The 26807-nt window shown below is 40.8% G+C and overlaps 1 protein-coding gene across 1 annotated transcript; it reads left to right on the top strand.

The window, feature by feature from the left end:
- Window positions 1–26807, top strand: FEM1C (fem-1 homolog C). The gene is made up of 3 exons (XM_027076874.2): window positions 1–325; window positions 1177–1914; window positions 23027–26807. Exons 2-3 carry the CDS (start codon window positions 1371–1373, stop codon window positions 24334–24336), a joined length of 1854 nt encoding a protein of 617 aa, XP_026932675.1. The 5' UTR covers window positions 1–325; window positions 1177–1370; the 3' UTR covers window positions 24337–26807.

The following is a 26807-nucleotide window of genomic DNA, read 5'->3' as shown; positions in this document are numbered from 1 at the left end:
GGCGCGGCTGCCGCGTCAGTGATGTGAAACCTGGCTCAGGCTCGTCCGGCCCCCGGCCCGCAGCCCATTACACCATCCGCCGCGGCATCCGCTGCAGCTGCTGTAGCCCGCGCAGCCAGGGAGGGCGGGAGGCGGCTCGGCGTGGCGGGGCGGGGCGAACGGCGCGGCCGGATTCATTCCTGTGGGGCGCGGGGCATGGAGGAGCCGTGCGGCTGCAGGCGGAGCAGGCCGGCCCGGGCGGCGGCGCGGACAACGGTTTCAATTTAAGGGGGGCGGCCCGAGCCCGAGCGGCCAGCGGCGGTGGGGAGGACCAGCCCCCGGGCAGGTAGTGGTGGCGGCGGGGGCCTGCCGGAGCCCGGGCTGCGGCCTGAGGCGCCCGCGGGGAGGCCTGGGCGGGAAGGGGAAGGAGGGCGCCCCCGGCAGCGGGCGGCGGGCCGGAGGCCCCCAGCTTCGGCGGCCCGGCGGGCGAGGGTCGTGGTCGCTCGGGGAAGGGGCGGCCGGGGTCCGGAGAAGGTGGCGGTGAAGGTTACGGAGGGGCGCGGGGTCTGGGGGAACCTGCGATCCCTTGCGGGGTGGGGGGGGGGAATCAAAATGGGGCGGGCGAAGTTAGAAGGCGGCCGGATTTCCTGAGAGCTTCGAGTAGTTTTAAAGGCAAGCGAACCTTGTCGGGCGAGGGCTTTGGCGTTGGCTGGCCGCGGTTTGTCGTGGCCGACCTTTTTGTTCCTTCTCGAAACCCATTCTGGCCATAGCGAGGCCTTCAGTCTCGCGCCCTTGGCTCGCTCCCCTCTGCAGATGTGAGGAAGAGAAACATTTCTGAACCCGCGTCCCTCGCCGCTTTCGGGTGCACTCTCCCTGGGCGTGTGCAAAGCAAAAACTAGAACAATGCTGGGCTGCTCTGGAGGCGAGAAAACCCGGTCGCCTGTAGTGTTTCAGCTTACCGTATATAGAAAAGAAACTGCCTCCCACCAAACCAAAACATTTGGGTCTGTGTGTAACCTTTTTGTAGTCTTTCCCACCGTGTTTTGGTGGCTTGAGTTGTCCCTTAAGTATGGGACTATCCGGCCCCCTCCCTCCCCCTAGGAGTAGAAATTGAGAAAACCTAAACAGTGTTTTTGCCTTTACCTATGGAAAACTCACAAATCCTCCCCCCCCCCCTTTTTTTCTTCCTTTTCCTAGTTTGGTGCTCTGGTTTTCAGATGTTGGAAGGCAGTAAGACAGAACACACTCTGCGTGGTTTTATATCCGTTTGGAGTGCCGTGATTAACATTGAACTTTGGTTCCTGTAACTCTTGCCTGTGTCCGTGTAGTTAGGCTGGGGCTTTGCTTTGAAGGATAAAAAAAAAAAGCGCAGCCAGCTCAACCGGACATAAATGGATCTAAAGACCGCAGTGTTTAACGCAGCTCGGGATGGCAAACTCCGGCTTCTCACCAAGTTGTTGGCAAGCAAATCCAAAGAGGAGGTTTCCTCCTTGATCTCCGAAAAAACGAATGGGGCCACGCCACTCCTGATGGCCGCCAGGTACGGGCACCTTGACATGGTGGAATTCCTCCTAGAGCAGTGCAGTGCCTGCATAGAGGTCGGGGGCTCCGTCAATTTTGATGGCGAAACCATCGAGGGGGCCCCGCCGTTGTGGGCCGCCTCTGCCGCGGGACATCTGAAGGTGGTTCAGTCTTTGTTAAATCATGGAGCGTCCGTCAACAACACCACTTTGACCAATTCAACCCCTCTCCGAGCCGCCTGTTTCGATGGCCATTTGGAAATAGTAAAGTACCTTGTGGAACACAAAGCCGATTTGGAAGTATCAAACCGCCACGGGCATACGTGCCTGATGATTTCCTGTTACAAAGGACACAAAGAGATTGCGCAGTATTTACTCGAAAAGGGGGCAGACGTTAATAGAAAAAGTGTCAAAGGTGAGTGCAGCCTCTTCGTTTCTGTGTTTTAAGTGTTTACCATCGTTTTCAGGAAGCTGGATGCATCACTGTAAACAGTGGGCGTTGAGTCAGCCCACATTGACAGACCTGTTCCGGCTAGGTGTCCCTTCCAGCATAACCTTGTTGGTTGTTTCTCTGATGTTTGAGAATACGCTGAATGAGTGTGATAACAAGCCCTCCGTCGCTGTGTTAAGTAGCATTTTCCGTCTCTTATTTGGAGTACTCTCCAATTCCCGGGTTCCCCAGACTTATAGGGGATGTTAGTGACAGTTGACCTGAGCCTTTAGGCTTGTGTTCAGTCTACTTGAGAATATACTTCAAGGTAACGTATTTTTTTTTAGCCTAGATTGTTTTGTTTTTTGTTTTCTGTTTTTGTTTTTTAAAGAACGCCGGTGTAGTAGAAACTACTATATTTAGTGACTCATTGTCTTGTGTCTTGGGTAGGCATTTCATTTGTTATTTTGTCAGGGAAGGCCAGGCCACACTGACCTGGAAGGATTAATGTCAGTGGAAAAAGAAAATCTGTCCCCTTCTTCTCTTAATTTATTGTGTGGCCAATAGAAAACCCTTTCACGTCCAGCATGTATTAAATATAGCGAGAGAGAAAACAGATTTTAAAATATGCTACAAAACTGAGCACAGAACAAGGCGTGGATTTGTTGGCTAGCAACAGTGTCAACACCTTTGTGGAAAAGAAGGGCTCAGGTTCACAACTGTGTGTAATTTTCAGGGATGTAATAAACCTAAAGCAGCAAATGATAGTTGCGAAGCTTTTTTTTTTTTCCCTAAACTCTCCAAGACAGCTGTTTTGATAGCATATTTTGATGCTTGGAACCTTTTTTTCCCCCTTCAGCATGTTTGTTTATACAATAGCAAAGTGATTCACAGCCCAATTTAAAAAAAAAAACTATTAAAACTTAAAAGGAGACTACACACATGGAACGAAAAATTCAAACAATTCAAATTGATTTCCAGTGTTTACAATGAGAAAGAAGTCTGATTTCTAGACCTCCAGCCCCCTGCAGCCTCTGTTTGTAAGCACTCTCCCTGTTTTTGTGTGTTCTAGAGATAGTCTGTGCGATGACAGTATACTTGTCTATGTCTCTTCCTCCCTCTTTCCCTTCTGTTAGTTGATACATATTATTTTGTTGTTGTTGTTTTTAAACCTTAAATTATCTTGGACGTCATTCAGCTCCAACACACAGAACTGCCTCATTCTGTTTCATGGCTACACAGTATTTCATTGTATCAATATACATAATTTATCTAGGCCCTGTTGATGGACAGTTAGGTCACATCCAATATAAGCAGAGCTTCTGTGAATATTCTTAAACAAAAGTGTGGCTTTGCACACTGTGTGAGAATAGCTGTATTATAAATACTTATAAATGGAATTGCTGAATCAAAGGGTGCATTTATCATTGTGGGAGCCTCTGATTGCCTTTTGGAGAGCCTACACCACACAATTAAGGGACACTACATAGTTATTGGACATAATTCACTGAAATTAGTATGATCTTTTTAAAAAAGGCAGGCTCACTGATTTTCTGTAAATTTTTTTTGTCAGAGAAAATATAAAAATCTCACAAAATTCCACTTATAGACAATCCTTTCGAAAAATATTTCTGAATTTATCATAGAGATACATGTATGTAATTTTATTATATATGCTCTTGTTCTGTAACCCTTTTTTTAGCTTAATAAATAATATCTGTAATGTCACTAATTACAGCCTTTTAATTTCAGTAGCTGCATACTCTCCTAATGGAGGGTTATCTTGCTTCTGTCTTTTCAGTAGGATAAAAAATGTTCCTGTAGACATTCTTTCTTACACATTTTTTCATTTGTTCTTGCTTGTCTTTGAGGTGGGTTGTTGGCTCAAATGACAGCATGACATTTTTGTTTGTTTTCAACACTCATTCTTTTAAAGAAAGGCTGTTTTGAGAGGACAGTTAACTGCTTACGTGACCAGGTTACCATGGGAAATGCTTTGAAATTGTAAGTAGCTGAGAGAGGGTTAAAAGGTATGGCTGCTTGGGGCGCCTGGGTGGCTCAGTTGGTTGGGCCACCCGACTTCTGTTCAGGTCATGGTCTCACTGTGATTTCGAGCCCCACAGCTCAGAGCCTGGAGCCTACTTCTGATTTTGTGTCTCCCTCTCTCTGCCCAGCCCCCCCCCCCCCATAAATAAAATAAATAAACATCAAAAACAAAAAACAAAAGGTATGGCTGCTTGTTTAGGCTTGTTGGATTTGTTGTTTTTTTTGTTTGGGTTTTTTATTCATTAGCCTAATAATACACAGTTTGTTAAACTTACATATTTAAGTAAAATTGTTTTAAACCCTTAGGTCATTGGAGAGATGAGTCCTGGTACTGTTTCTCTTATGGTTTTCAGAGGTTCTTTGTCTACTTCTGGAGACAGAATGTGTGAGACACCTGTGCCCTAAGCAGATCACATTTGTGTGAGCATTTTCCCCTAGTAAACTGTGAGTGGTATCTCCCTCGATTACCTTTGCTCTTTCGGAAGAAGGTTCCTTTTATCACCATCATCACATAGCTTTGCATGTGAGGACATGTATGCTGCCTCTTTTGGTCAAATGATCTAATTCTAGAGTTGTTTTTTCCTGCTGTATCAGTATCTACCACTTGTGGCTTTTACAAAAAATTACACTTAACATGAGAAAATAATTTTGTACCAAAAATTATTTTCAGATAGCCTCCTTTATACATATATATGTATGTATGTGTATATACACATATGTATATACATATATGTGTACATATACATAGATACATATATGTACACATATATGTATATATGTGTGCACACACATATACATACAAATATAGTATTTTAAAAATATATATAACATGTATCACTTTGTGTGCATTGTTTTTACCTGTCATGGTGTCTTTTAATTTCAACAGTGATTTTTTTTTTAAGTTTACTTATTTATTTTGAGAGAGAGAGAGAGAGAGTGTGATTTGGCATAAGTGGGGGAGGGTCAGAGAGAGAGAGGGAGAGAGAAAATCTCAAGCAGACTCTGCACTGTCACATGGAGCCCAATGTGCGGCTTGAACTCATGAAACTGAGCCGAAACCAAGTCAGATGCTTAATCTGCTGAGCCACCCATGCACCCCTTGACAGCGATTCTTAATGAAAATTGGGGGCTGATTAAAGTATATATGTACCCTCCCCCACTCTGATCCTGAAGCTTCCATTCCTTGATAATCACTCTCTTACTGACTCTAGATTGTTTTATGGGTTAATGCATAATAAAAAAGCAGGAACCAGTTGAATCTAAGGGGAACATTGGAGAAGGATCTATGCGATAGAACATCAAGAAAGGATTCTGCCCCCCTACCCCCATTTTTCCTCCTGTCCAAAAAGTGGAAAAGACTGGTGAGACTAGGGATAAAATAGAATAATTTCTTAGGAAATTGTGTGTGTTCACTGTTGGAAATGGTTCTGAAGAAAGAAGACACTGGCAGATTATGCTTGGTCTGCCTAAATACAAAAAGCACATGACCTCTACGTTCCATTGTATTCCATTGTTTTTTTGCAGTCACGCTGTCTTCTAATTGATACATGGTAATATTCTATTCGCAACCAACTCGTTACCTCTGGAGACAGTGGGTTCTTTCTTTTCCCCTGGCATTCAGAAAGGAGAAAAACTTTGAAATATTTAGAAATACTTCTCCATTTTAACACAGCATTTGATGTTTGAAACAGGAGAGCGGGTTGCCATGTAGAGCCGTAGACCACAAATCAGAAGTGATTGAACAAGCCCGTGTCAGAGTGATCACATTTCAGCCCTTCACGGTTATGGTCATCTTTGGCTTGCTTTGTTTTTCCTTTTTTTTTTTTTTTTATGTTCTCGTTGTTCAGTTCAGAATAGGGTCTGTAGTACAGTTAGGTGCGCCCTTCAGTTCTGCTTTTACACCCTGATTTGATTGGGGAATTGAGCAGCTGAAAGTGATTGGAATGCCTCAGAGCAGAAGAGCTTCTCTGAGTCGGGACTGGGAACACTGGTCCTAGCAGGATCCTCATGCTATCCTCATGCATGGCTTAATCTTTTTAAATACCCAAGGTGAGTAGGTTACTTGGTAATAAGATAATCACTGAGTTTTCTGTAGGCAAGGCATTGTGCTGGACATTGTGGGAGGCTCTGAGAAGACACAGGACGTCACATTTGTCAACTGCTAACGGGTTAGTATAAGTCCACGCTGGTGGATTTTAGAAGAATGGGATCTTCATGGAGACGCCGAACTGGGCCTTGAAAGGATTGTTGGGGTTCATATCTCTAGAATGCATTTGGTACAGTTTTATGGTGTGAGGAAGGGCACATTGAGAGATCTGCTTGGAGGGTCCAAGAATTGGAAGAGGCATATTTGGACCAAAGGGCGCTCAGGGCTAGATTGAAGTCTAGATAAAGGAGTTTGATTTTATTCTTTATGTAGAGGTAAGGCAGTGAAAGTTTGCAGCCGTGTTTGTATCCATGTGTTAGAAAGAGAGCCTGGCCTGTAGTGGGTATTTGGTAAATGAGTTTGTTGAATGACTGTGCTGGATGTAAGAGAAAAAGGATTATACGCTCCTTGTTGGCAGGGACTGTTGTGTTTTTCTTTCACTATGGAAATAAATACACGCATGGAGACATGAAATAAAAAATGAAGACCGTAATTGTGAAAAAAGAGCAGTACAGGTGGGACTCCAGGGGATTTCTTTCTCCTCTCCTTTGTTTTCTGCAGTAGTTTAAAGCAAACCCTAGGCATATTATATTAGTTCTGTCCCATAGGATAGGCATTTTGGGGTCTAGGTGTATTTCAGTCAAGAAAATCTGAAAAAAGAAATCTTACTGTTTTTTTTCTTGTTTTTTTTTTCACCCACTGTAGCTGCAAAATTATTTTAGATAAGAAAATCTGCCCCGTAAATTAAGAGCGGTTGATACTAAGGTAAAGGACCAAGAGGATACCCCTTGTCACCTAGGTAGTTTATTTCCCTGTACTTCAGGACTCTCTGAGACTGTTGGAAGTAGTTGTATTTTCTTTCTTGACTTTGAATATTCTTCTCAGCTATTGGTTCACCTCAACACACCTACTTCCAGAGAAGAGGTGAAGAGAGAGGGACATCAAATTTCATTCTGTTTTGTGGCGTTTCTGTGTTCATTCTGATTTCATAATAATGAAAAACAACAACTTACTAGTTGAATTCATTCACATTCGAATCCCAGAGCATCAAGTTGCTCCCTTGAGTGGTTCCACGTTCATTCTTGCCCTCTTGTGTCCCTGAGCGTACGTCTCTGTATCCCCAGGGAGACTTGATAGCCTCCTTGGAGAAGCGAAGCTGCAGAAAAATGTGTAGATGGAGCCCAGTGGGGAGATAGCCATCGAGTTCCTCTGCGCCTGGAGATTGGATTTTGAACTGTGAATCCTCACAAGTGAACCGAAGTTGGAGAAAATAAGTAGATCCTGAACACTACTGCTCTTTTAGGGCTATTGGCAGCGAGTTGGGCTTAAGGCTGAGGTTAAGTTTTACTTCTTGACCTTTGGGTACAAGTGGGACTGTCACCAAGTCTGTCTTTATCAGATTTTCCTAGATTAAAAAGTGTTTAAAACAAAATTCAGGAAGCCTCTGGCATTCTAGAGACGTATGCTCCTGAGACATTAGGAAGGTATGTGATGGAAGATAGAGGTGGGGACCGGCCCAGGTAAAGAAGCCATGTGGATGCAAATCTGAGGAAGACATGTCTCTTCCTTTTGTCCCCCACCGTTAGGAAGAATGGCCAGGAAAGGGAGTTTGAATGAGTCTCAATTGTAATGTTGATGTTTTCATCAACTGACATTGTGTAATTTTCATCACATTACACTACTGTTGATTGCTTTTAGTCTGGATTCCTAAGCTCAGGTCGTCTTAGCCTTGAAATTGCACCTGATGTCAAGAGCCGTCTCCTAGGCACTTCTGATTCCCTTTCAGTCATAAGAATTCATCTTACTTCTGGATGCATATGTTTTTAGCATTGAACTTGTTGGAAGCTCAAGGACCTGTGTCGTTAAATTTCCATATGCTTCGAACTCAGCGCCTTATACACAGGATTAATGAAGGGAGGGCACATGGTAACCTTGGCACAGTTTGTCCTTGATTCTGTTTTGATTCCTTTTTTTTTTTTTCTTCAAACTCCTGTTCTCAGGTATCTCTGGTGTTAGCATAAACATGGGGAAGGGAAACATCCTGAGCAGAGGAACTTTCTAGTGCCTCTCTCTACCCCTTCTAGTGTTTCTCTCTACCTCTTCCCTTAACACATACCATTTAGTTATTCCAGGAATAAAATACTCGGAATCAGCCTTGTTCTGCAGCTGAATCGCAGGCCCCCTCCCCTCCTTTGCAAGTGAGCCTCTCACGGTCCCAGCCACAGAACTGAAGAAGAGTGGATGGCAGGCACAGTAGGCAAAGAGCAGCGGTGAGAATTGTTCTTGTGCATTTCCAGTAAGTCTGTTACAGTTAGAGACCCTTTAATTGCTGTTTCTAAAAGTCAAAAGTTTTTACCAAAAACGCAAGTACTTTGATCTTAAGACAGCTTTGAGACGTACTGTTCGCCCATTTAAGTGTGTGAATCAGTGTGTATTCACAGAGTTGTGTGGTCATCACCACAACTACCTTTTCATCCCCCACCCGCCAAAACCCATATCCAGTCATACTCACTGCATCCCCTCTCCTCTCCCACCCCAAGTGCAGAAACCTTAGGCAGTCACTAATCTTTCTGTCCTCTAGGGACATAGGCCTGCTACAGACATTTCATATAAATGGAGTCCTAATATGTGGTCTTTTATGATTTGCTTCTTTCCCTTAGCATATTGTTTTCAAGGCTTGTCCATTTTGTAGCATGTTCTTTTTATTGCTGGATAATCCCTTGTGTAGATAGACCACATTTCTCCATTTATCAGTTAATGGGCATTTGAATTGGTTCTACTTTTTAGCTATTAGGATAAGAATGCTGATAAGAATATTCATGTACATGGATGTTTGCTTTCATTTCTCTTAGGCATATATGGAGGAGTGGAATTGCTGGGTCACATGGCAACTCTGTTAACCTTTTAAGGAACAGCTAAACTATTGTCCAAGTGGCTGTACCGTTTTACATTCCTGCCAACTGCCTAGGAGAGTTCCAGTTGTCCACACCCTCTCCAACGTTTGTTACTACTGTTTTTTTCTTTTGGAGGGGGGAATAGCCATCTCAGTGGGTGTGAAGTGGTATCTCATTGTGGTTTTGATTTTGATTTCACGTGATGATGTTCACCATTGTGTGCTTTTCATGTGCTTATTGGCCATTTGTTTATCTTCTTTGGACAGGTGTCTTTTTGTTTGCATGTTTTAAAATTGGGTTATCTTTTTATTACTGAGTTGTAAGAGTAATTTATGTATTATGAACGCAAGTCTTTTATCAGATATTTGATTTGCAAATATTTTCTCCTATTCTGTAGGTTGTTTTTTCACTTTGTTCTTTTTCTTTTTTTTTTAAACTTTTTTTAACGTTTCTTTATTTTTTTGAGACAGAGACAGAGCATGAACGGGGGAGGGTCAAAGAGAGAGGGAGACACAGAATCCGAAACAGGCTCCAGGCTCTGAGCTGTCGGCACAGAGCCTGACGCGGGGCTCGAACTCACAGACCGTGAGATCATGACCTGAGCCGAAGTCGATGCTTAACTGACTAAGCCACCCAGGCGCCCCATCACTTTGTTATTTTTCTAAGTAAATTTAATTTTTTAAAGAAAATGAGAGAAGTTAAGAGTAACGGAAAGGGGGTCAGGTATACCATTAAAATAAGAGGAACAAGTGAAATGAGTACTTATAACAAACTTAATTTTTTTTTTTTTTGTAAAAACTGAAGTGATTATAAAATGTCTCTCCCTCCCATTCCTTTTTCCTTCCTTCCTTTCTTTTTATTGAAGTATAGTTGACAGAACATTGTATTTGTTTCAGGTGTACAACATAGTGATTTGAGTAATAACATACTCAGTGTTCATCATAGTGAGTGTGGTTACCATCTTGTCACCATGCCATGTTACTGCAGTATTATCGGCTGTATTCCCTGTGCTGTACTCTGCATCCCCATGACTTACTTATTTTATAACTGGAAGTTTGTACCTATTAATCCCCCTTAGCTATCTTGCCCATCCCCCCTTGCACCCTCCCTCTGGAAACCACCTATATTTATGAGTTCCTGTTTTGGTTTGTTCATTTTGTTTTTTAGATTCCACGTACAAGCGAAATCATATGATCTGTGTCTTTTGCTGTCTCACTTACTTCACTTACCATCCCTTTTGTCCCATCCATGTTGTCACAGATGGCAAGATTTCATTCTTTTTTGTAGTTGAATATTACTCCATTGTGTGTGTGTGTGTGTGTGTATACACACATAGATGCACACGCACCATGTCGTCTTTATCTGTTTATCTGTCGATGGACGCTCAGGTTGTTTCCATATCTTGTCTGTTGTAAACAGTGCTGCCATAAACATAGGGGTTTATGTATCTTTTCGAATTAGTGTTTTTGTTTCCACAGTGGCTGTACCAGTTTACGTTGGTGTTTTCACTCTTCTGATAGGTATTATTCACAGCAATTTGGATTTTATTTTACAAACTGATTTCTTAAATATTCACCTTGTAGATCACTTAGATTTGACTTAAACTAGAAAATTGTTAAGAATACACTGCAGGGTTTACTGATATCCTTTATTACAAAGGAAAGTTTCTGAGGGTCAAACGGTGTAATCTAGTCATAGAACACACCCTTTTCCTGCTGTGGCATAGAATTTTCTCATTCACGCATAAGGTGGAGTGGAGATATTCGTTTTTCTATGTGGTGTGAAATAGGGCTGTGACCTAACCCTCCTTTTCAACTTCTCTTCATGTGTCTTTTTTTTTTAATGTTTATTTATTTTTGAGAGACAGAGACCAAGTGCGAGTGGGGGAGGGGCAGAGAGAGAGGGAGACAGAACGTGAAGCAGGCTTCAGGCTCCGAACTGTCAGCACAGAGCCCGATGCGGAGGTCGAACTTGTGAACTGTGAAATCATCACTTGAGCTGAAGTCGGATGCTGAACCGACTAAGCCACCCAGGAACCCCCCTTTTTATTTTTTAATGTTTATTTATTTTGAGAGAGAGCACAGTGTGGGAGGTGTAGAGAGAGAAGGAAAGAGAGACTCTCAAGCAGGCTCTGTGCTGCCAGTGCAGAACCCATCACGGGGCTTGAACCTATCAACCGTGAGATCATGACCTGATCTGAAATCAAGAGTTGGATGCTTAACCATCTGAGCCACGAAGGTGCCCCTTCTCTTTGTATTTCTTGATATCATTATTAGATGTGTTAGTTTAATGGCAGACACCTGTATGACAAACAGGAAAATAAGATTTCTCTTCTGTTTTGAAAATAAGATTCCTCCTCTGTTTCCCTGGCGCTCATAGTAGCAAAGACCAGCAGTGTAGGCATCACTTAGATCCACCCTGGATCACCTGAATCAGAATCTGCATTTTACTGCGATCCAGTGGTGATTGTGCACATTAAAGCTTGAGAAGCACAACTTTGACTAAAACACATACACACAAAACTTGAACTGTGTGAGAACTTTACAAAACAGCAAAATCTCTTCAATTAATATTGTTAGAAAAAGCAGTTTATAGTAGACATTTTGTATTTGTAAAACATTGTATAGCCCTTACGAGAACATTTTTGTTTCAATAAAAATAGAAATTGGGAGTGGTTTAGGAACTGACTTAATTCTGATCCTGGAGAGCCCAAGTAATCTTATTCAAATGGAGATAGTTATAAATTCTGTGTTGAAGTTCTTGTATGATTTAAGTCGTTAGTTGATTGGTAACAATCTCATGCAGACAATCACTTATTTATTGTTTAGTCAAGCCCAAAACATCTGGTGTGGAGCCAGGGAACTGTTAGGGCTCCAACTAGTTATTACTCAAAATACTAGTTTGTTTTTGGATTACTTATTTTAGGAAAATCTTGACCCCTTCGGTAGGCACCTCAACTTTCATAGTGGAGTGTAGTCTCATGTGCCTGCTATCACAAGATTACAGGTCTCTAGAATTAACAGCAGCCAAGATTGGCGCTTGTAGAAAGGTCTTCTTGAGAAATACTGCCATGATTTTTGTTTGTTTTTTGTTTTATTAAGTTTTTATTTTAATTCCAGTATAGCTAACATACAGTGTTACGTTAGTGTCGGGTGTACAACATAGTGATTCAGCGCTTCCACACATTACCCCGTCCCAGTGCTCCTCGCGGCAAGTGTGCCCCTCAGTCCCCATCACCTATTTCACCCATCCCCCGAGCCTACCTCCCTTTGGTGACCAAGCGTGCGCACCTCTGTCTCCTTCCCTTCGTGTCCATCCCAGAAGCCTCTCAGCGAGTAGGGCTACCTTTTATTCTTCCAGATTCTTCGCACTGTTTCTATGTTCAGTTATAGGGTTGAAAAGTAATATATTTAAGATCATACTGTGTTAACTTTCTGCATAAATACTTCAACTGAATTAACACTTGGACCGTTAGCTTGGTTTTTAAGAAATGGCCTTTTAACAGACATGCCTTTTGAGAAATCATAAGCATTTTCCATAATGAATTCAGTGTCAGAAGTTTTATTTTTTCTTCAAATGAACATGTTCTGAGTCAGGCATTGAGAATTATATAATACAATGTTTATAGTCTTTTTTTTTCTTTAGTTAAAGGTAAATTAAATTTCAATGCTAAATATCCCTAATTTCATCTAAGGTGCCTGGTAATATTAGTATTTATTTTTGAACCTTGTGTTCTATTTTTAATTGGCTTTCTTACTCTGAGGACACAAAATTAAGACCTTATGAGGTAGAGATCGCAAATCTTGTGTATTATGGAAGCATTTTTTTTAAGTTTATTTTTGAGAGAGAGCATGTGTGCATGAATGGGGCGGGGGGGGGGGGGGTGGGGAGAGAATTCCCAAGCAGGCTGCATACTGCACACTGTCAGCATGGAGCTCGACTCAGGGCTTGAACTCACAAACCGTGAGATCATGCCCGAAGCTGAAATCAAGATCAGATGTGTAATCGACTGAGCCATCCAGATGTCCCTGGAAACATTTTTAAGAGGCACATAACCCAGGGAAAATGCTTCAGTTGAATATTTAGTAGTGCTTGGCACATGATGTTATACACCAAGAGTTTGAGTCATTAATAAACCTAGCAAAAAATTAAATACAATTTTATTGGTCTTTGATGTATAATTTAGCAGAGGTTAGTCATCAGGACATAGTTAACTTGATTTTTAAATTCAACTTGTTAGATATTTTTCACAAGAACTTGTGTTTAATACTGAAAGCATCTCTCTCGAACGAAACAATAGAGCAAGGTATATACCATAAATATAGCAGATAACTGATCAACATTTTATAAAATGCATAGAGAAAGTCAGACTAATAGTCCCAGAAACTGGAACGTAAATAGACTTGTCATAAAAGAAAATAAGGTTTGTGAACAGACATGGGAAAATGCTCTGTGTCTCTAGGTATAGAAGTAATATAAATTAAAATTCGAAAATTCATTCTAGTACCAGAAAGAATACTATAAAAGTGGAACTTTTATTTTATTAAAAAAAAAAGTTTTTTTTTTTCAATGTTTATTTTTGAGAGAGAGAGAGAGAGAGAGAGAGAGAGAGAGAGAGAGAGAGAGACAGAATCTGAAGCAGGCTCCAGGCTGTGAGCTGTCAGCACAGAGCCTGACCTGAGGCTCGAACCCATAAACCATGAGATCATATCCTGAGCCGAAGTCAGACGCTTAACCAACTGAGCCACCCAGGCACCTCCTATAAAAGTAGAACTTTTAAAAGATTGTCTAATTACTTTGGAATGAATTAAAGATGTATTTTAAGCTTTCACACATTTGTGATTCTATTTTAAATTAGACATTACTTTTTTTGTCATTTAGTTATCGAGGTATAATTTTATACAATAAAACTCATCTTTTTTAGCAAATAGTTCCGTAAGTTTTGATACACATACACTGTAGCTTGCCCACCAGTATAGTAAAGGTAGAACAAGGGTTCCTTCATGCCCCTTTGCAGTTAGCCCCTCTCAATCTGGCCCCTGGCAGTCACTGGTCTGTTATCTGTCCTTACAGGCTTTTAGGCACTAATTGTAATAGTGAAAATCCTGAAGCTCTGCAGACATCCATTGACGGGAGGTGTTTGTGTTAACTTGGTTCATGCCTCCTTGCTTGAACTCACCATAGAGCCATTAATAATGATCGCGTAGTATCCATGGAGTTCATGTGGACCGTGTACCTACCGGTAGCCCATCGTGACAAAATGACAGATGTAGGAGAAAAGCAGGAAACAGTTGTAAATAGACTGATTAGAACTTTATCAAAACATCTATGTAGAAAGACTTGGAGACTTCAGACAAAAATTATAGTTGCTTTAAAATTACGCCTTTTTTTTTTTTGCCTCCCTTTTCTAAACTTTTGAGTCAAGGTCTAGACTATAATTCAGAAACATTTTTTCAGGGCTTTTAGGACATGAAGCTGTGGTGGTCATATACATAACTTGTTAGAGTAATTAAGATTTCTCTCCTGAGATTTTACTTTTTAAGCTTACTTTATCCCAAGTTTGAATCACTTTTTGTGATACTAGCTATTAAAAATTTAAGAAATCTTTGGGGCGCCTGGGTGGCTCAGTCAGTTAAACGTTCAACTCTTAATTCTGGCTCAGGTCATGGCTCCAGGGTCATGGGATTGAGCCCCGTGTTGGGCTCCACGCTGAGTGTGGAGTTGCTTAAGACCTCTCCCCCTCTCCCCTTCCTCCCTTCCCCCCTTCCCTCCTTCCTCCCTTCCCTCCTTCCTCCCTTCCCTCCTTCCTCCCTTCCCTTTCCCCCACTTGTGCACTCTCTATCCCAAAATAAATAATAAATATTTTTTAAATGTTCGTTTATTTTTAAGGGAGAGGGATAGAGTGTGAGCAGGGGAGGGGTAGAGAGAGAAGGAGACACAGAATCTGAAGCAGGCTCTAGGCTCTGAGCTGTCCTCACAGAGGTCAACGCAGGGCTTGAACCCACCAACTGCGAGATGGTGACCTGAGCTAAAGTTGGATGCTTAACAACTGAGCCACCCAGGAGCCCCAATAAATAAACATTTTTCAAAAATTTAAGAATCTTACCTTAGCCTTAGCAGTGTGCTAACTGCTAGCTGGGATACAAAGGAAATGTTACATGGGGTCTGTATACTTTAGGAATAGACTGTTAAGGTAAGAAAACCAGTTTGTGTGGCAGTAATACTGTACTATTAGAAGATATGACATAATATTATAATAGCCCGTGTAGTAGGGTTACCTACCAGGATAAGTGATACATTTATTCACTAGGCATTCTCAAAATGACAAATCGATGTGGTATAAACAAGATGGCCTCTTTGGGCAGCTGAAGTTTCTGTTGAAACTTGAAGGACAAGAAGTTAAAATGGTAGGGGCGCCTGGGTGGCTCAGTCGGTTAAGTGTCCGACTTCGGCTCAGGTCATGATCTCGTGGTTCGTGAGTTCAAGCCCCGCGTCAGGCTCTGTGCTGACAGCTCGGAGCCTGGAGCCTGTTTCCAATTCTGTGTCTCCCTCTCTCTCTCTGACTCTCCCCCATTCATGCTCTGTCTCTGTCTCAAAAATAAAATAAACGTTTAAAAAAAAAAAAAGTTAAAATGGTAAAGAAGGAAGAGTGTATTACAGGGAAATGAAAAGCCGAGGCGTGGACACGAGTGGGATTGTCCCCCGTGCTGGGAGGGACACTTAGGACAGAGTGACAGGAAGCAGAAGTGGGGTCTCTGCCATGTGAATGATAATGTCTTTTGAATGAGAGTGTTGACCACCTATGGCCCGGGGGTCAAATCCTGCCCACCTCCTGTTTTTGCACTGCCTGAGAGCTAAGATGTTTTACCTTTTAATGGTTGGAAACAAATTTAATGAAGAAGAATATTTTATGACTCATGACAATGCCATGAAAGTCATATTTCAGTGCCCATAAGTACATTTTTGTTGGAAACCAGCCGTCCCCATTCATGTAACGTATGGTCCCTGGATACTTCTTGACATGGCAGAGTCGAGTGGCTACAACAGAGACCTTACAGCTTGCAAAACCTAAAAATAACTGTTGAGCCCTTTATAGAAGAAGTTTGCCAGCTCCTGGCAAGATTCACAGTGCAGCATTCGTATTGGACGTGCTGATAAATGAGGCTGGAGAAGTAGGGTAGGGTAAAATCCACTCCTCATAGTGTGTCTTACGTGTGTTACCACTAACCAAGATTCAGCTTTACTTCACATGTTTTTTCTAAAACTATGGATTTCTTCCTTGTTGTCCTCCCACTCTGTACAGATAGTGCCTTGAAAATCAGTGCTGTGGGATTCTTCAAGCCATCTTAAAGATTTTCAGCTGTTTCTTTAGAGGAAGCATGAAGGGTGTTGAGCTGGAAAGTAACATGATCAGTGGAGTTTCATTAGGAGGTTTGGCTTGTATTAGATAAAACTTACTCATCAGATTTGAGGACGACTAGCATTTAAAATATGACCCCAGGAATGAGCAGAGCACTACGGTGGTGATTGGGAGGCATGGGTGTGTGTTCTATTACTAATGTCTCTGTTTTCTATTTGTAGAATAAGTGTTTTCTCTGCCTGCATAGTTATGGATGTAAGATGACAAGGGGGCAACAGTTGATACATAACATTTAGGAAAATAAAAAATGCTGTGCTGCCGTATGGATACTGTTTTCTTCTCTGATGTCTGCTTTTTATTATTTGCTTCTGCTTTCTGTGGGTTTAATTTACTGTTTTTCTCCTTTACTTTCTTGAGATGGAAGTGTGGCCATCTTTTTAAAGCCTTTCTTCTTTTCTAACATGTACCTTTGAGCACAATTTCAGCCATATCCCACCAGATCAATTACTTAAGGTTTTTGTTCTCATCCAGTTACAAATATTTTCAGTTTTTCCATTGGGATTTCTTCCTTGACCTGTAGGTTATTTAGAAGTATATATTTAAAATTTCAAATATATGGAGATTTTTCTAGCGTTTTGTTGGTGTTGGAATGTGTGTGTGTGTGTGTGTGTGTGTGTGTGTGTGTGTGTGTGTGTGTTTGATATCTAACTTGCATTGTGAACTTAGAACATAATCAGGGATATCAGTCCCTTGACATTTCTGTGTGACTCTCTTTATGGCCAGAATGTGGTTGGTGTTTCTATTTTTCTCTATATCCTTGGAAGAAAATGGTATTCTACAGGTGTTGAGTCCAGTGTTCATTTATGTATGTCTGTTAAATCATGTTTGTTAATTGTGTTCAAAATCTTCTATATCCTTACCGGTTTTGGTCTTCTGTACTGAGAAGTGTGTTCAGGTGTACTTGCCCGATTGTGCATTTGCCCGATTCTCCTTAGAGTTCTGTTGATTCTTTGCTCTATATAATTCAAACCTATGTTCTTAACTCAAAAGAAGTTTAGAATTACAGTATCTTTATGTTGTTTTGAATTTTATATCCTTATAAAATATTTCCCTTTATCTCTAATTAGCCATGCTTTTTGCCTTAACGTCTGCTTAGTTAGCATCTGCTTAGTCCTTTATTTTATTTATTTTTTTAACATTTATTTATTTTTTGAGAGAGTGTGAGTGGTAGAAGGGCAGAGAGAGAGGGAGTCACAGATTCAGAAGCAAGCTCCAGGCTCTGAGCTTTCAGCACAGAACCTGATGCAGGGCTCGAACTCAATGAACCGCGAGATCACAACCTGAGCCAAAGTCGGCTGCTTAACTGACTGAGCAGGCACCCCAGTCCTGTATTTTAATATCACACAGCTTCCTTATAGTTACTTTTTGCATAGGGTATAAATTTTTTTCCCTTTTTTTCCTCTTTAACCTTTTTCTGCCCTTGTATTGAAGGTTGTGTCTCCTGTAAGCAGCATGTAGTTGAGTTTCATGTATTTGTATTTTCAGTCTGACATTTTATGTCTTTTAATGGGAACATTTCGTTTGCTTGCTTTTAATGTAATTACTAACATATTTGGATTTTAATCTCTATTTTCTGATTTTTATTTGTCCTATCTGGTTTGTGTTCTTTGTTTCTCATTTTTTTGTCTGAATTCTTTTTTTCTTACTTCATTTTCTTTCTCTATATTAGAGACTACATAATAATGACATGCTGCATATCCGCTGTTATTTTATGGATTACTGTACTACCTTGACTTACCAAAGGAATAACATAAATTTCTTTTTTATTTTATTTCTTTTTTCATTTTTCAAATTTACATCCAAGTTGGTTAGCACATTGTGCAATAATGATTTCAGGAGTAGAATCCAGTGATTCATCCATTAACGTATAACACCCAGTGTTCATCCCAACAAGTGTCCTCCTTAATGCCCCTTGCCCATTTAGCTCATGGCCCCCCCCACAACCCCTCCAGCAAACCTTAGTTTGTTCTCTATATTTAAGAGTCTCTTCTGTTTTGTCCTCCTCCCTGTATTTATATTATTTTTGCTTCTCTTTCCCTTATGTTCGTCTGTTTTGTATCTTAAATTCCACATATGAGTGAAGTCCTATGCTATTTGTCTTTCTCTGACTAATTTCCCTTAGCATAATACCCTCTAGTTCCATCCACGTAGCTGCAAATGGCAAGATTTCATTCTTTATGATTGCTAAGTAATAACTCCATTGAATATATATACACTGCATTTTTATCCATTCATCCGTCGATGGACATTTGGGCTCTTCCCATGCTTTGGCTATTGTCAGTAGTGCTGCTATAAACATGGGGGTGCATGTGCCCCTTCGAAACATCACACCTGTATCCCTTGGATAAATACCTAGTAGTGCAATTGCTGGGTCGTAGGGTAGTTCTGTTTTTAATTTTTTGAGGAACCTCCATCCTGTTTTCCACAGTGGCTGCACCAATTTACATTCCCACCAAACAGTCCATGAGAGTTCCTTTTCTTCACCGAAGCTTGTTATTTCTTGTCTTTTTGATACTAGCCATTCTCACAGATGTGATGTGGAATCTCAGTGTGGTTTTGATTTGTATTTCTCTGATGATGAGTGATGTCGAGCTTTTTTTCATGTGTCTGTTAGCCATCTTGATGCCTTCTTTAGAAAAGTGTCTATTCAAGGAATAACATAAATTTCTGATTTTACCTCTGTCCGAGCCTTGCAAACATGTTTAGAATAGTTGAACTCCACTTACCCTCCTTTTATGCTGTTGCTGTGAAGCATTTCATTGCTCTGTATGCATTTCAAGCCCTACAAAGCACTGTTCTTTCCAAAGTCTCTATTTCTTACGTATTTATCCCTTTTATTGATGCTTCTGTCCATATCTCGATGCTTCCATGTGGCTCATCTTTCTTTTGCCTAGAGAGAACACCCCGTAGTATTAGGTCTGCTGGTCATAAGTACCTTGGTTTTTCTCTTTTCGTTCTTGCCTGAACCAGTGCTTCATTTCACATTTATTCTTGGTGTGGGTGTGAAATTCGAGTTGGCGCTTCCCTTCCTTCAGTGCTTTTAAGATACCATTCTGTTGACTCCCAAGTTCCTATTCCCCAGGAGGGCTTGGCTCTCAGCCTAGCGGCTCTTTTGCAGGTGGTTTCCACCTGTGCTCTGGTTGTAACGTTTCTCTCTTTGCCTTCGCACTGGGCAGTTTTGCTGTAGTGAGCCGGGAGGTGATATTCTTTGTATTTCTCTGTCTTGGTATTTGTAAGACTTCCTAAATTTGTGGTTAGTACTTCATCAGCTTCAGGAAATTCTCAGACTTTAGCTGTTTAAGTATTGCTTTGGGCCCATTTTCTTCCTCTAGAATTCTGGCTTTCAGGTTGTTAACCCTCTGACATCGTCTCTCACTGTCCTTGCTTTGCCAGCCTGTCCCCTCCATGCTGCTTTCTGTATATTTTTACCTCACTTATTGTCCAGTCCCTCAGTCTCTCTTCAGCTGTATGTAATCTGCTTTTAAAGCCACCCACTGAGGTTGTCAGTTCTAGAACATCCGTTTTGTTCCTTTTTTGTAGTTTCCACTTTTCTAATTCTCAGAAATGTTTTTTAATCTCTCATACTTTGCGAAGCATAATTATTATTCTGAGGTCTGTGTCTGATAACTATATTATCTGGATCTTCTGTTGGGCCTATCAGCTTTTATTTGTCTTGGTTTTGTGTTGCAGTTCCTTTGATTGGATACTTAACATTATATATAAAGAGTATAAAAAAATAATTTGAGCTATAGCAAATAGACAATATCTTCTCTAATTACTATTTGTATTTGCTTCTGGCTTTTGACTAGTTTAACTAGCAATCCCGAATTTCCTTAATTCAGTGTCAACACGATCTTAAATTGGATTTAGGTTCCTCCAGTACCTGGTTTGTTTGCAGTTTGCCTTAACTGCTAGGGTGCAGCCCTTCAGAGCTATGACTCAGAGTGTACGGTGAGGGGGGAGGGGGTGCAGGGAGCAGTTCAAAGTTCCCTTCTTAGTGGGTTCTGGACTCTGGTTTTCTCCCCTGGCTCTGCCAAGTTGTCAGAAGCTCCACTCAGTTTTTTACTAGCTGCTGCTTCCAGAATTGGTAGAGGCCACTGGGGGAAGCTTCCCCAAATCCTGGACTTCTCTAATTTTCTTTCTGCTCCCGGATGTTGTCCACTTTTTAGCTCTTTGCTAAATCAAACAGATTTTTAAAAATAAATTTTTCAGCTTTTCTAGTTCTTACCAGGAAGATTGATCATACTCTGCCATTACTAGATGTGAAACTCTTCTGTATGTTTTTTATTTTTAAAAGTCATCTTTTTCAGTCTATGGTGTATTTCAGTACAGCAATTCAGTTAATTAAGAAAATGACTTCTCACAATCTAAAATTCTGATCAAGAATATGTCAATATGTTTTAAAAGAACACAGTAAAATTCTAAATCAATTCAGACAAAAAAAAAAAAAAAAGAAAATGACTTCTCTTGCATTGTTTATTTTTTTTAAGTTTATTTATTTTGAGAGAGACACATATGGCACGAGTAGGGGAGGGGCAGAGAGAGAGGGAGACAGAGAATCCCAAGCAGGCTGTGGGCTGTCCACAGGGAGCCCAACACAGCACCCGAACTCACGAAACCGAGAGACCATGACCTGAGCCTAAACCAAGAGTCGGATGCTTAACTGACTGAGCCACCTGGTGCCCCTCTTGCATTCTTATTCTTGATTTTATATGACTCTGAATGGAGAAGAATGCCATTGAAACCTTATGTTTCCCTTATATTGTCTCTTAGAGGAAAAAAGTACTATTAGGGATTTTTAATTTTAAAAGTTTTAAAAATACATTTAGTAGTAGCTGTGTTTTTTAATGGAAATTATTTTGAACAAATGAACATTAGTAGTCAGAACCTCTGGGCTCTCTGAGTGCTTGGTTATATACACATTGCTAAAACATGCCATCAGACACCATTCCATTCTGGACCTTTAAAATCTTGAGTCAGAATAAATATGTGCAGATAATCATGTAATTCCTGTAGGTATCATGGAAGAATAAACAGGATAAGCCTGTGGAAAGATTAAAGTCCTAATGTGTCATAACTTGCTTTTTGGAATTTTAGTTAATAGATCTGTTATGTGAAGTATTCAAGTTTAAACCAGTGTTTAAAGTACACCTGCTGTGTCAGCATCCCCCCACCCCGAGCCAGCCTCCCCCCCCATGTCTGGAGGTGAGTCAGCATACCATTATAATCATGGCTAAGATGTATTGCGGTGACGTAATGAAGGGTGTGCAGCTGGATCCTAAGGGGGGGAGGCACAGGTGGGGTCGAGAGGAATCTTTGCAGGCTTTTTTCGCTGTCTCCTTGTAAGAGGTCACACACAGCAGTTTTCTGCCCAGGGAACCCCATTAGAGACTCAGAGCCCAGGGATTTTCTTGGAGGCTAGTCACATAGGCACCCTTTGCGGAAATACCCCAAATTCCAGGCTCTCAGAAGGAAAGCAGGTATTCAGCATAAACTATATTATCAATACAAACAGGAAGCCACTCTTATCATTTAAGGAGGGTTTTCTGAACTCTTCACCAGACGAGGTCTCAGGTGTCAGCTGAGGGCTGTCCCTTAGCAAGCAGCTACTTCTTTCTGAGGATAACCAGTCTCTGCCAGCTATGTTAACTCTTTTCTGCACATGTGCCTGAAATGACTCACTGTTGAAATTTTTTGCAAACACCGTGTAGAAATACCAAAGGTCTGTGTGATAATTTTTGTTATGATAACTGGTAAAATGTTTGGCATTGAACTCGGGCAACTGAAATACTTCGGTGGTTGTATTGTCTTAATACGTTGCGTACAGGCTTTTACGGCATGTGCCTGTTGTCCGTTTTAATCCACGTGTGGGAAGAACAAGACCGCGTCAGAACATTTAGTACATCTGAAAAAAAATGTTTAAAAAATTAAATTACCATGGGAAGTAATCCATCATGAAAGGATACTTCAGATGTCTCTTTTAAACTTCATATTGAACCACCCACATATTTTTTTCAGATTTTAGTGGACTTGTTTTTCTCACGGGAGCTGAGGAAAGTACTTTGTCACCGAGGATTTTGACTAAGACAGCTTACCTCCCCATTTGACAATCAAATATTGAAAGACATAATTTCTGACTACTATTAGAATCAAACTAGAGGATCTTAGATATCATGGATTCAATTTCTTGTTTTTAAATGTGGAAGCTGACCCAGAAAGTTAAGTGACTGCAGAGTTGAATAGCTGGTTAATTTCATTTCATCACTTTTGAGTCAAAGAATATGCACTTGAAAACATTATTTAAAAAACCCAAGAGGCCATGGATTAATTTTGAATTTCATTTAGTGACTTGGATGATCCTTTCATGCCTAATTTGGCCATATAGTCACCAAACTTAACAAGTGTTTATTTAACTTCCTCTGTGTGTCAGACACTAGTTTTAGGTGCCGGGATAATTTTTTCTCATGTGTAGTCAAATTAATGTCCCACAAAGGGCGGCCTGGGACTGCCTGCTTCTCTTTAGGTTCCTCATGTGTTCCATTGTACCCTGGTCCCTCAAAATCTGTTATCTCTTTCTTTCCTCTCCTTAAGGTAATACTGCATTGCACGATTGCGCGGAATCTGGAAGTTTGGACATCATGAAGATGCTTCTCATGTATTGTGCCAAGATGGAAAAGGATGGTTATGGAATGACTCCCCTTCTCTCAGCAAGTGTTACTGGTCACACAAATATTGTGGATTTTTTGACTCACCATGCACAGACGAGCAAGACAGAACGGATCAATGCTCTGGAGCTTCTGGGAGCTACATTTGTAGACAAAAAAAGAGATCTGCTTGGGGCCTTGAAATACTGGAAAAAGGCCATGAACATGAGGTACAGTGATAGGACTAATATAATTAGCAAGCCAGTACCACAGACACTGATAATGGCTTACGATTATGCCAAGGAGGTAAACAGTACAGAGGAACTAGAAGGTCTTATTGCTGACCCCGATGAGATGAGAATGCAGGCACTATTGATTAGAGAGCGCATTCTTGGCCCTTCGCATCCCGATACCTCTTACTATATTAGATACAGAGGCGCAGTCTATGCGGATTCTGGAAACTTCAAACGATGCATCAACCTGTGGAAGTATGCTTTGGATATGCAGCAGAACAATTTGGACCCTTTAAGCCCAATGACCGCCAGCAGCTTGTTATCTTTTGCAGAACTGTTCTCTTTTATGCTGCAGGATCGGGCTAAAGGCCTGCTGGGCACCACTGTTACATTTGACGATCTTATGGGCATACTGTGCAAAAGTGTCCTTGAAATAGAGCGAGCCATCAAACAAACTCAGTGTCCGGCCGACCCATTACAGTTAAATAAGGCTCTTTCCATTATTTTGCACTTGATTTGCTTACTAGAAAAAGTTCCTTGTACTCTAGAACAGGACCATTTCAAAAAGCAGACGATATACAGGTTTCTGAAGCTGCATCCGAGGGGAAAGAATAACTTTAGCCCTCTTCATCTGGCCGTGGACAAGAATACCACGTGTGTGGGGCGGTACCCTGTTTGTAAATTCCCATCTCTGCAAGTGACTGCCATACTGATCGAATGCGGTGCTGATGTGAACGTCAGAGACTCCGACGACAACAGTCCCCTGCACATCGCTGCTCTCAACAACCATCCAGACATCATGAATCTCCTTATTAAATCAGGTGCACATTTTGATGCCACAAACCTGCACAAACAAACTGCTAGCGACTTGCTGGATGAGAAGGAAATAGCTAAAAATTTGATCCAGCCCATAAACCATACCACCCTGCAGTGTCTCGCTGCTCGTGTCATAGTGAATCATAGAATATATTACAAAGGGCACATTCCAGAGAAGCTGGAGACCTTTGTTTCGCTTCATAGATGATGACCGGACTGTATGTTCTGCACTGTCAAAGCACGAATCAGTAACAGTTGTTTCATAAACGAGCACTGTTGTGATGACACCAGCATTCACTTAGCTTGATCTCCTCGTGCTCTCATTGGCTAAAGCATTAGAAGCATCCGATTGACAGGATTGGTTTCCCAGTATTTAATATAAATATACCATATAATATATTGTTGGTGAATTATTGAGAAATGTAATGTCCTCTTCAAATTTCTAAAATTGTCTGCCAAAGGCTTACCTGTTCTGGTTTTGTTTGCTGTTGGGTGTTTGGGACAGAGTTCACCGTTTTTCAGTGGTGTCTTTATACTTTACTGGTTTGTGAATTTTATACAATCGAAAAATCTTTCTTTTTCCTGCTTCTTCCTTCTCTTCTCCAAGCTTCTTCCCCGTTTCTGCTTCCTTTGTTTTCCTAACCATTTCTACTTCAGAGTTTTTTCCCCCCTTACGGACCCATGCTAGGTCGTACACCCTCTCCGGACCTGTTAACCATTTGCAGTTACCATAAGTGCTTTATCTTCTCTATGCACCGGCTTAAACTTGACTGTTGTATGTTAGCACATTTTCTATGCAGCAGTTGGTCAACTTCGACTCAAAACACTGTTAAGTTTCGTTACAAAGTTCATTTTATGAAAGTGGTACTCTCTGTAGCATGAGTATTTAGAGCTACAGGTTAGCTACCCGAGCTCAAGCTCTTTTGTTTCTTTGTTTTTTTTTTTTCTCTTTTTCTTCACTTCTGAGGTTTCTCTCTCTACTCCACTGAAATTATCGTGTGCTAAATTTGGGAAACAAATCTATTCTAACTCATTAACCCAGTTGAAATTTAGGTCTGTCATCTTAATATATCATGCAGTACAAGGAAGAATCTTTATAAAGCGACCCACCTTTCATGCTGCGCCAGCATTGGCCCGCTTGTGCTGATGATGTGATTAGGTGTAGAGCATTTGCTTAAATTTAACCTCAAAGTTTATCATACAGCTTTAATGAGTCACATTGATATAATTCAGCACTTGAACTGCAGATCACTTTTAGTTACCAAAAGAGCTAAAGCATGTCAGTGGCATGATGCTTGCCAAGCCAGATCTAGGCATCTAGGATAATTAAGGTATTTTAGTATGCAATTTACTGCCCTAGTATCAGAGGTCAGTAGAGTGTCCATTCTTTCTTTCTTCCAGCCTAAGTATACCTTTAAAGATACCTTGCATGAATTACTTTGGTCTCAGTTATTTGTCACTGTAGTTAAACACAAAGGTTGCAGTGCTTTCTATATTCCCTTACTGAAAGTTAGCTTTGCTCTGCTTTTCTTTTTTTATGTGTCGTTTTTTTTTGTTCGTTTGTTTTCTGCGAACAGCTTTGCTAACACCACCACACACAGAAAGGGCTCTTTTAAGAAACGATAAGTGAAAAGTATTAAAAAAAAAAAAAAAAGATTCAGGTAATTCTCATTCAGCACTTTATTGTTATTCAGAATGAAATTTATGATGGCACATTTGCCCTGCAAATGTCTTAATGAAATTGTTCTGAATAAAAAAGCTCCTCATTTGTTGGAGAAAAACTCAAGTTTACCTGTGAGTCGAATGAGCTGGATCACTTGGGTTTTTGCTTCCATTTTATTCTGAGGGTTTGATGTAATGGTATTTAAGGAGTCATCACTGCAAAGAATCACATTAGGTTTATTTCATCTTTATTCAGTACAAAACTCATAATGAACAGTAGTAAGTAAAAAAGCATTAGACTTACTTTCTGATTAAATAATTGAGGTTTAATTTTTTTTTTTTTTTTAAGATATCTTTACTAGGTTGTGAATTGAATTTCACCATTGAAAAGGGTGAATGGGATATAAATGGTCACTCTCTAGCCTTTCGATGAAGAGATTTTAAAACCATATTTACCACGGACAAATTTGATGGGATATTTGAGCTGCCACATGTTATTAGTAATTTATGATTTAGACAAATATGCCAGAACTCTCAGACATCAGTATTTTGAAATCATTTGCCTCTGACCTTGTGGTATAAGAATTATATATGCATGAGCTACTTTTTTTAAAAAGGGAAACTTTGTAAGTACAGTAAATCTACACCAGTAGATCTCAGTAATTTGGGGGTAAATGATGAGCAATTGGATTTTTAAGTGATTTAACATTTTCCCCTCATTTTTGGGAGGGGATAAGAGGGCTTACGTGCTCATATAGTAACACACACCTTACTGTACTTTATAGGTGAACTTGAATCATACAACTTTAGTGGAACTAAGGATTTCTTGACGTAGCCTTTTCCACCACTAAATATTGATCACTTAGAACAGTTCTTCGGCTTTGAGAACTGAAATGCCTTATTTCAGTTTAGGGTACAGTTCTCTGTTCGCCATCTAATGCTGTTCGGAGCTCTTGAAAAATCCGTTAGTTTGATAGCTGAGAATGGTCCATGATTTCATTCTGGAGGAGGTTGGTT

This window comes from Acinonyx jubatus, chromosome A1, assembly GCF_027475565.1.
Source record: "Acinonyx jubatus isolate Ajub_Pintada_27869175 chromosome A1, VMU_Ajub_asm_v1.0, whole genome shotgun sequence".
In the NCBI taxonomy this organism is placed as follows: Eukaryota; Metazoa; Chordata; class Mammalia; order Carnivora; family Felidae; genus Acinonyx; species Acinonyx jubatus.
Note: the sequence above shows the minus strand (reverse complement) of the source record. Positions and strands in the feature narration are given on the sequence as shown.